Source organism: Cryptotermes secundus, unplaced genomic scaffold, assembly GCF_002891405.2.
Source record: "Cryptotermes secundus unplaced genomic scaffold, Csec_1.0 scaffold1394, whole genome shotgun sequence".
NCBI lineage: Eukaryota > Metazoa > Arthropoda > Insecta > Blattodea > Kalotermitidae > Cryptotermes > Cryptotermes secundus.
The window spans coordinates 127,526-137,967 of record NW_019744142.1 but is presented as its reverse complement, the minus strand read 5'-3'; the positions used below and the strand labels follow the sequence as shown (position 1 = coordinate 137,967).

Below are 10,442 nucleotides of genomic sequence, written 5' to 3'. Positions count from 1 at the left end.
TTTTAATAGTGATGTTTTAACGCGAGGGCAACTTCGGATGGAATGCGAAGGTTGAACGTGCATTCTGTACGTGCATTCAGTACTCCAAGCTAGTGTTGTGCTTTTACACATCGACATTTGTAGCAGTGCCCACACAGCATATATACTGTGTACAGTTAAACAACGCCAGTGTTTTCTTGTTAGTACCATGTGCCTCTGAAGATGGTTTTACTAAAACCGAAACATGTAAGGCAAGAGTGAGAAAGAAGTGACCTAAAAAACATTGTTACACTCGACGGACTTTGTATTGATTTTATGTATAATAGTGTAACGGACCAAAATGAAACAATTTAAAAATGTGTATGCAACGTTTTCCTATGACAGTGATTTGACGAGGAAGGAAGAATGCATTGGTTGATTGATTGATTGATTGATTGATTGATTGACTGATTGATGTGAAATGGACTGAATTAGTTACTCTGTTGAGAAATTTTATGTTGTCTTAAATTTTTAATATAGTTTTATATGGTATGTTGGACATGTACACAATTTGTGTATGTAGTTAAATATTATAGTATTGTTGACTTTTATAAAATAATTTGACTTCTTCTATATCTGGAGGCTGTATTGCAAAATGTGGATATCTGAAACCAATAAAAATATGAATATGAACTTTCACACACTGCAGGCTTTGAATTCAATGCCATAAATTATGAAAACACACGAAAGCTAAAAGACTGTTCAGTTATCTCAAATCATGGTATATTAATGAAAGAAGTAACAAGAAGACTTGCAGAAAACACAGTCAAATGCTGACTCTGTACCAAAACAGTTATGATATGTGTTACAAACAATGAAGAAAAATCTGACTGTCAGTTTCTCAGTGTGTATGTGTGTATAACCACATAAAGTTGTGCCATTACCAGAGTTCCTTGTTATTGCTTTTAGGACCTCAGGCAGATTAAAATGCACTGCATAATTTCCAGTAACTGTCCACCTTACAATGCATAACTAAAAATACCAGTATTCATCACATCACTAGTGACAGATTTCTGACATATGACATAAACAGTAATGATATACACTACATGTAAACTGCCAGTTCCATGGAAGCATGAAATACCAATGATCATTATGTCAGGCAGACATCCATAATATTCTTACATAATTTGTATATACATACATCCTTACACTGTACAGAGACAGATATATAGTATGTATTTTTATAATGGATATGTTCATGAACATTCCTGAACTCATTCTTGTTTCAAAAATAAATTGAAAAAGAAAGCACTACTTCTGCAGTGAAAGAAGAGAAGAGAGTTTAACATACAAAACCTTTGACAAAGCCAAGACAACTGTTCAAATATCTTACCCTCAAGAAATAATGTCCATCCTTGTGTTTTAGAGATACTGGATCTACACTATCTTCTGACTGTTCAGCCGGCAGACTGGAAACTGCCTGAGACTGTTCAATGGGTAGAACTACTTCAGGTGCTGCAGGCTGCAGGTCTGTGAGGCTTTCTGTCAAGCTTTCTACTGAAATTTGCTGCTGAAGTGGTATAACCTCTGCTGTAGACCTAGAACAATAAAGAAAACAATAACATAATGTATTCATGCACTTAAAAATATAAATCATTCCTTCAGAAATAAACTACTCACATTTCTCACTTTATTTTTCCTTCAAAATCAACAGTGTGCAACAAAATTATTTAAAAGCAGACATAATATACATATTCACCTTACTCTAATCATCATACAATCTATGCCATTTTTTTCTAAAAGATATGCGTGAAAGAACAAACAAAATTTTCACTGCTCTGTATGTGTGAAGAAGCATAAACGTCATTAACACACATCAGTTATGGTCAGGCCTGTTAAAAACCAAATGTCATAAGCTGTTGGTGTTAATTCATGGGACACAGTGCACCTTGTATATGAATCAGTGATTAAACACAGATGTGTAAATGAGAGTGTAAATTATACAAACTTGCATAACTCACTCATCCGAGCAAAGCCCAACATTCCATACTATTTCCTATATCATGATAACACAACTCAACTATTAAAATCAAACACATGAATCCACACTGCAGACCTGGGAGATATTCACTAACAGTACCATGTCAAAAGGAAGAATATAGGCCTGAGGATGCAACCAGGAAGCAGTATACTCTACATACGATGTCATGGTGACAACTTCTAAAATGAATGTCCATTCATGCCATGAGAGAGTTTGGTCTTTTCCATTAACACTATCATTAGAGGTATCAAACATGTGCCACTTTCTTGACTGTGGGAGTGTAATGCAACACACTGCAGAAAAACAAACACATATTGCACATTTCTGGCTTCAACCATGCAGGATTTGTGACTTCTTTTTCTATTACGTGACATTACCACAGTTCCCATTTTTAAGAGAACTTTATATGAAAAAGGCACATCTAGTGTCACTATATCATGTAATATTTTATTTTAAATAAAAACAGAATTCCTCAATATTTTCTGTATCTATTTAAGACATGTATACAATTAATAAAGCAGTAACTCTATTCTTCACAGAATGCCAAGCAACTGTGATGAACCAGGAAATACTAGGTGGTTCAAATATGACCGGGACTGATTTTTTTGTAAATAAGCCACACTGCGCAACAGCTGTGACACCTTGAGAGAGTGAAGCCACAACCTCCACCCTCCCTCCTGTTAGGGTTAGAACCTGTTCAGTCCTGTCTGGAAGTTGCTAGAGTGATGAGTGAACAGAAGGTACTGCGGAGCGTGGAACAACGCATTGTGATCAAATTCCTCGTTGGAGAAAACGTCCAGTCCACTGAAATTCACCACAGACTCCAACAACAGTATGGGGAAGAATGTCTCTCACGGACCCGTGTGTTTGAGTGGTGTAAGTGCTTCAGAGAGGGCAGAGAGGGCGTGGAGAATGAACTGCGTGATTGTCGGGGGGCGAACATCCGTCACCAAGCCAAACATTGATCATGCAGACGCATTTATTCGTGAGAATAGGCGCATCACTATCAAGGAACTTGGAGCAATGCTGTCCATCAGTGTTGGTAGTGTAGAAGACATCATGAAATACCACCTGCACTATCGCAAGGTGAATGCACGGTGGGTACCACGCACTTTGACGGACGTGAACAAAATGGTGCGCATACAAGCTGCCACTCGTCTCCTACAGCAGTTTGAAGACGAAGGTGATGCATTTTTGAAGTCTATAGTGACCACCGATGAAACATGGGTGCACTACTTCATTCCCGAGTCCCAGCAATCATCACGCGAGTGGCGGCATACCAGTTCTCCCAAACCCAAGAGAGCGCGGAAGAGCCATTCGGCAGGAAAAGTGATGGCAACGTTCTTCTGGGACTGGCTGGGGGTTATCCATGTAGACTTTCTGACAGATGCCAGAAGCGTCAATGCAGCTTATTACTCAGACCTCCTGGCAACAGACGTGAAGGAAAAGATCCGATCGAAGCAGGAGAGAGGTGGTAAGCGGGTAGCCTTCTTTCAAGACAATGCATGCCCCCATACAGCCAAAACAACAATGGAAACCCTCTTGAAATTGAAATGGAACCTTCTGACACATCCGCCATACAGTCCCGATTTGGCACCAAGTGATTTCTACCTGTTCGGAAGGCTCAAATCAGACTTGCAAGGCATGTGGTTTGTGGACGACGCTGTCATCCAGAATGTTCGGGAGTGGATACGCCGCCAACCACAAAACTTTTTTGAAAAGGGCATCAGGATGCTTCCAGAACGTTGGAAAAAATGTGTTGACGCCGGAGGGGAGTACGATGAAGACTGACATGTGCAAGTAAGTGTTTTGCAATTTTGGTTTAAAAAAAAAAACAGTCCCAGTCATATTTGAACCACCTTGTATATATGCTACTGAATTAGCAGTAACTTTTCATTCTTTAATTGTGGTCACTTCCTTTTATTCTGGCAGGCAACTATCATAAAATAGCGTTTATGGGACAGTCTACATGGATCCATACTATTACAATATTTCACAACTTGTTTTCATGAACACACCCTTTTGTTCAAACATAATCTAACAAATACATCTTTAAAATTAAGCTTAAAATTAAAATTAAATATATGGTTTGGATTAATATGAATATATTTTTAATCTTAAAAATTAAGTACAAAAATTATGCTTTGATTTTAAGATTGATTTTAAATCAGCTTAAATACTAGAAGTTTTTAGGTTTGTCAGATTTTGCTATGGTCATCATTAGATGGTAAGGCATAGGCGAAAACAACGTAAGGAAGCCCTTCTGGGAGTCTCCATCGCATTTGTTTACTTCTTTACCATATCTGAAATTGAATTATACAATATTTATAATATGTTTCAATATATTCCTTTAAAGAGCTGTGCAGTATGTGTAATGTGGTGTGAAGTAGTTACCTATGTATCATGCAGTGGACTCCTAAGTGCTTTCTTTATGTCACCCCAGCAGTTTTGTTTTCCACATATGGTAAGTTTTTACCATAACAACAGTATGTGTATATGTTATCTATATGTGATTATATTGTGTTTCAACTTTCTTTGGTTTATTAGTTATTGTGCTTACTCGCTTATGTATGTTGTGTTGTGTGCAAAGAGACCCCCTGTTTTTATGTTTTAGTGTTCACATTGCGGTTTTGTCTAAACAGCTTGCTTATTTCTGCTGTCATGTGTACCTAATGATTGTTATGTGGTGTGTGGTGCATGGAGGGTGGGTTGTGTGGGGCAGTGATGGGGATTACATTGGGGTATTTTTAATTGTGGGGTTATGTTTTTATTCACTCTCACCCACTCACTCTTTCATGGAGCTGAGCCCTTCTTGAGCATCAGTTAAAGTTTGTTTTTTCTTTATGGCACCTATGTTATCACCCAGTAGATTCACATCATCACCACAGACCAACAGCTGATGTGTCCCGTTTAATTTCAGTATGTGTACGTGTTCCTTATATCAAACTTTAGCGGCCTCCGTAGTCAAGGGGTAATGTTCCCACCTCATGACTCAAGGTACGCGGGTTCAAACCCGACGGAGGTCATGGAATTTTTAAGGGCGGAAAAATTCAGGGAACAAGTCCTCCAGAAGGGACTTTAAGCCGTGGGTCCCGTGTCATAGCTTTACGGAACGTAAAAGAACCTCATGTCTCCAAAGGAGGCCATTGAGCCAAATTAAGGACATTTCCCGCCCAACAGTAGTCTCTAACGCCTCTGGTAGATGGGGGAAGCATCGAGATACCTCTGAGCCGTTAGAGGCCGACCTCACTGGCTGAGTAGGGACTGATGGTAAGCACCAGTACCGGTAGGGTATAGAGGCTGGTAGAAGATCATAAGGGGACGCACAATAGATCAAACTGGTAGGGCACATGGGGAAACCCACCCCCTCCAATAACAATAACATATATCAAACTTTAAACGTACATCCCATTTGCCTGACATACTTGAGTGGACATTCATTGCATTTCAATTGATTTACTCCACTTAAACTGTATGTGTCTAATGTTTTGTCCCTTGATTTTAGATGGTGTTTTATTGTGTTTGTAGTTCCGTACACTATTTTTATAATATTTCTAAATAAATTCTAAATAATTCTCGTGTCTGCACCGCAGTATGTGAAGGTGGGCCAATTTGTCTTCTGTGTATCATGTGGGACATTGGTGGGAGGTTTATGTTTTTGTTTCTGGCATATGATTTGTTGTTTGTACCCGCTATTTTTAGTATCTCTTGCATGATTATCTGTTCCTGGTCTTCATTTTCTTGGGTAAGTGGGTATATGTTCATATGACTAATTAAACAATTTACAGCTGATTTTTTACATCTGTATGGGTGACATGAATTATTACTGTCACATGTAGGAAGGAATACATGATGAAATTACGGGTTCTAGTTTGGATGACTGGATTTTTTTGGATCATGCCTTACTATATTTTCGTTCTTCGCCAAAACGGGACATCCTGATGTTAAATGGTCTATAGTTTCTTCATATTCTTTACACAGTCGACATTTACTTCCGATCTCTTCTTTCAATATTTTTTTCTTAAAATAGTTTGTACTGATTGCTTGGTCCTGAGCTGCTACGATTAAGCTCTCTGTTTCCCCTTTAATGCTTCCAAATTTCAACCATCGACAGGTCTGTTCCTTATCCACCAGAGTGTCATCTAAGCTGCGTGGGTATTGTCCGTGCATTCTTTTCTTTTCCCATTTTTCTTTTGTGTTCTGAGCTATTGCCTTTTTTTGTAAAAAAATTCGTGTGCTTGTGGGCTGTGTTAGGCGAAGAACTTGTGTTGCGTTGGTGTGTCCTAACAATTTTCATAAGTTGATCTTCTGTTCCTTCTATATATTCCGCTAGGTTTCCGCCTCTATCTGTTATCAGGCCTCGTCCTCCCTCTTTTCTAGGAACATACAGATGGTCTATATCTGCTCTTGGGTGATGCTGTCCGTAGGTAGTTAACATTTTTCCTGTTTTCCTGTCCAATTTTTGTATTTCCTCTTTGTGCCAGTTAATAATTCCAAAACTGTATCTCAGTACTGGTACTGCCAATGATCCAATTGCTTGCATTTTGTTTTTTGCATTCAGCTCTGTGTTCAAAATCAATCTTAGTCTTCTTACATACTCCTTCTTCAACCTTTCTTTCTCTTTCTTGTGTTCTATCTGGTGGTTCTCTTCTATTCCCAAGTACTTATATGCTCCATCATCATCCTTGTCGTCGTCGTCGTCATTATTATTATTATTGTTGTTATTATTGTTATTATTATTGTTGTTGTTGTTATTATTATTGTTATTATTATTGTTATTGTTGTTATTATTGTTGTTATTGTTGTTGTTGTTATTGTTGTTGTTATTGTTATTATTATTATTATAACCAGAACATGCTATAGTGTAATCCTACCATAAGGTTGGTATATTTAAAAATAAAATATCAAAACTCAAAACAAAATTTACTTCTTCTAGCTATAATAGAATAACTGCAAAACACTTCTATCAAAATGAAAACTATTACAAGAATGCAAAAGAACAATATAATATTAAGAAAGCAGTCTTCTTGGATGTGGCACCATGTAGATGTGGTGTTAAACAACGTTTATTTCCAATGTTAGTCTGCTTGCACCTGTTCCCACTGTCTCTTCGCTTGCAACTTCTACCCTGAAGACTGAGGCAATACATTCCTCTGAAACGTCGGTTAACACCACATCTACACGGTGCCACATCCCAGAAGACTGCTTTCTTCATAGTCACCGCCGTGAAAACCTCAAATCTTACACAATCTAATATTACTCGTAGAAGCAAATAATCATGATTTTTTGCATGCTTTGATTGCTTTACTTCTGTCTTACCGCTTAGGTATGTCTGTAATGTCTTCTTCAACAGCAGATGTATCAGCATTACGTTCATATAGTTTCTTAGTTGAAGGTCCTAAAGATAACTGAGCACGAAATTCTGGGCGTAAATGCCTCAACACTGGCAGTGAAGGACTAGTGCTATTATGGTGGCCATTGTGTAGAATACAGCCTTCAGAGGGACCCTGAAAACATAACAAACACACCTTTTAAAACCAAATTATGCATTCTCGAACAAATCTATAGTTCCGTTGTTTCAAAGTGGCAAATTTCCAGGAAAATACCTGTATCATGAACATGCAATACCACCGTTAGGCAGACTTAGATACATAATGACTCATTACAACTGAAAGGAACAAAACACAAGCACATGGATTAACAGTTCTTTTTCTTTAAGATTTCCTTTTACCACTTTAGAAAAACATAAAAGTTAGTGGAAATTACTACACAATACCAACTGTATTAGCTTTGTTTCCTCAAATGACTTTAAGTGAAATTACATCTAAACACCCTTTCACTAACATTTCCTGTATGCATGGACTTTTTATCTCTTATCCCCAACATCTGAGTTTGCTACTTTTTACACCCATGAAAATAACTGATGCTTAGCTGAACATAATTTTCTCTAAAAAATGCAAGAATCTAGCAATAAAGTGTTGCTGAGCATTTAGAAGAATAAGTACTTAAAACATCAAGGCAATGACAAAATACTCTTTTCCCAATGCCAAAAATTAAAAAATCAGGATACTACAAAACTTAATTTGATTTTAGAAACAGTATTATCGAAAGATAAAGTTGTCCCTGTGCTTAACTAATTAACCACTATGCCATGAGGACGTATGGGGGAGTAGATGTATAGACACACATTTTCTTAACCTTGGCACATGCTGGGGGTGTGGTCAACCTCACGCACCTATCAAAAGGCATTAATAAAATATGCCAATGGTTAAGGATTCCATAATGAAGTTCCATATTCTGGGCTGCGAAGTCATATCATTCATTTTTTCATAATTAGAATATACATCTTCATTAAAGATTTTTAATCTGAACATTATTTATCAATTCCTTTATGGCATGCGATCTTTTATCTTCTCATGCTATAAAATACATGCACTCTATTGTGGGAACCCCCACATACTAACACGCGGCTTCGTCTGTCTAACAGACAGCATTCAACTTCTGCTCAAGCCAAGTCACATTGCAACTGACTGTCAGTCAGTCAGTCAGTAAGTCTTGGTGTTGAACTGACTGGCATTTACAGTCTTGTTTTTATGTGGTACCCTCTTTGACATGAGGGCAGGTCTGCCTTTTGTATATGCTGCTGGTCCTTGCCAGTGCAGTCTTTCTCGAGTCTGAGTCCGTTGGGACTCGTGACCATATTTTACTGTCTCAGATTTGAGACTTCCCTTTTCGTCGCCTCCTACGACTCGCAGGGTCACGGTGGAGGTATTCGATCCCGCCTCCACATTGCGGCCAGCACTTGTATTTATACAGCACTCGATGTCCAGCCCACCTGTAAATCATCACGTGCGCTAGCCAATCAGTGCTCACAATCACAACTGCAACTTTAGCTCCGCCCAACAAGCATGGTATAAAAAGCGGAGCTCAAAACACGCTATCATCAGTTCCTTGATCATCCTCACTATGATTAAGACAGCTAACGCAGCTACTTTGGCATCACAAAGCAGCAACAGCTCTCCAGCAACCATGCCGAGACAACGGCTCTGCCATCTGCCACACCATAGGCAGCTGTTCCTACCAGTGCACGCAGCACTGCATCACCGGCCAGCCAGACCAGCTGAATGGCCGTAAAGGCCTGGTCTGCTACAAAGCAGCAAACGCTACTAGCGCAAACACAGCCAAACAAATGGCCCTTTTCAGGGCCCGCAAACTTTTTACGTGGTTGTCTATTAGACCATCGACATCCCACACTATATAAATCTTAGTACCATCACCCGGTTCATTTTGATTAACTTACTTCTACACTCTGAAGACAACGTTATCTCACCATTAACATAGCAGCAAATCATAATGTAAGCATATTTCAAGGAGGATATTTCAAAAGTGTGAACCACCACAAATATAAATCCCTCCCTGGTCCTCAAATCAGATAATATAATGTGACATGTATGCTGACGTCCAGAACTGTGAAACCAGCAGAGACAGCCGTTGCTAGGGAATGGCTCAGCAGCAATCATGTGGTCACCCCAACAGACACGAATGCAGCAGTGGAGTAACTGTGGGAAGTGGTGTTTTCTATGTGGTTTGTGCTGAGAGCTATGTCATCAACAGAATAACTGTTGGGAGAGGTGTTTTTGTGGGGTCTATGCCAAGGCTATATAAAGAGGACCAGTTGCCATTAGCAAAGAGAGGAGTCCTCAGATGGCAGCTAGAAGAGGAGGTTGGTGTGAGATGGCCCCAGCCTGGGAGTGAGAGAGTCAGTCAGTCTGAGTAGATTCCAAATCAAGAGTCTAAAAAAGAGCCAAGAGAGACTTGCAGAAGCTGGTAGCTGAGGCGAGGGACAGTTCAGGAATCTGGAGGAAGGGGAATGTCTGTCACTGGAAGCTGCTACCAAGCAGAACAGTGATATGGATAACATGTGTTTTGCATGTGACAATAAAGAGAAATGTGACATGAATAAAAACCCACATAATTAACTATGAGTCAACATTGTAAACATGTCAAAGTCCACTGTTGTTGTTCTAACTTGAAAATGGCATGAACTATTAAAGTACAAAGTGCAGATCTTTAGCATAACTACTATCAAGCACGGGGTTTTCATTTAACTCCAAACAATACACACTCTCTCGAACAGTCTCTGTTCCATTAGTTTCCATACAGATAATATCTAATAGTGATCCAGTAAAAATCACTATGATAGAGAAACATAACCTACAATACTGAAAACCAACTCTATAATTTCACTAAATGACAACAAAAAAAGTATTAATATAGCCATTGCCCCACCATCTTCTTAGCCATGCATGATGAGAGCACTTGTATCTACTCAGGCCACTGGTAATGTATACCACTCACTAGCTTATTCAAGCAATACAATTTTACCAATTAAAAAGTTATCAAAAGCTCACCACCATTTCTAAAGTTATGGAATGTGCAA

General features: G+C 38.8%; 1 protein-coding gene across 2 annotated transcripts in view; it reads right to left on the bottom strand.

Moving 5' to 3' along the window:
* Positions 1-10,442, bottom strand: part of LOC111874590 — a 74,296-nt gene that overhangs the window by 24,497 nt on the left and 39,357 nt on the right. For both annotated transcript variants that reach the window (XM_033755517.1, XM_033755518.1), the window contains exons 8-9: positions 7,322-7,509; positions 1,355-1,559 (exon numbers count right to left, since the gene is read on the bottom strand). In XM_033755517.1, coding sequence (XP_033611408.1) covers positions 1,355-1,559; positions 7,322-7,509 — 393 coding nt within the window. The remainder of the gene's footprint in view (positions 1-1,354; positions 1,560-7,321; positions 7,510-10,442) is intronic.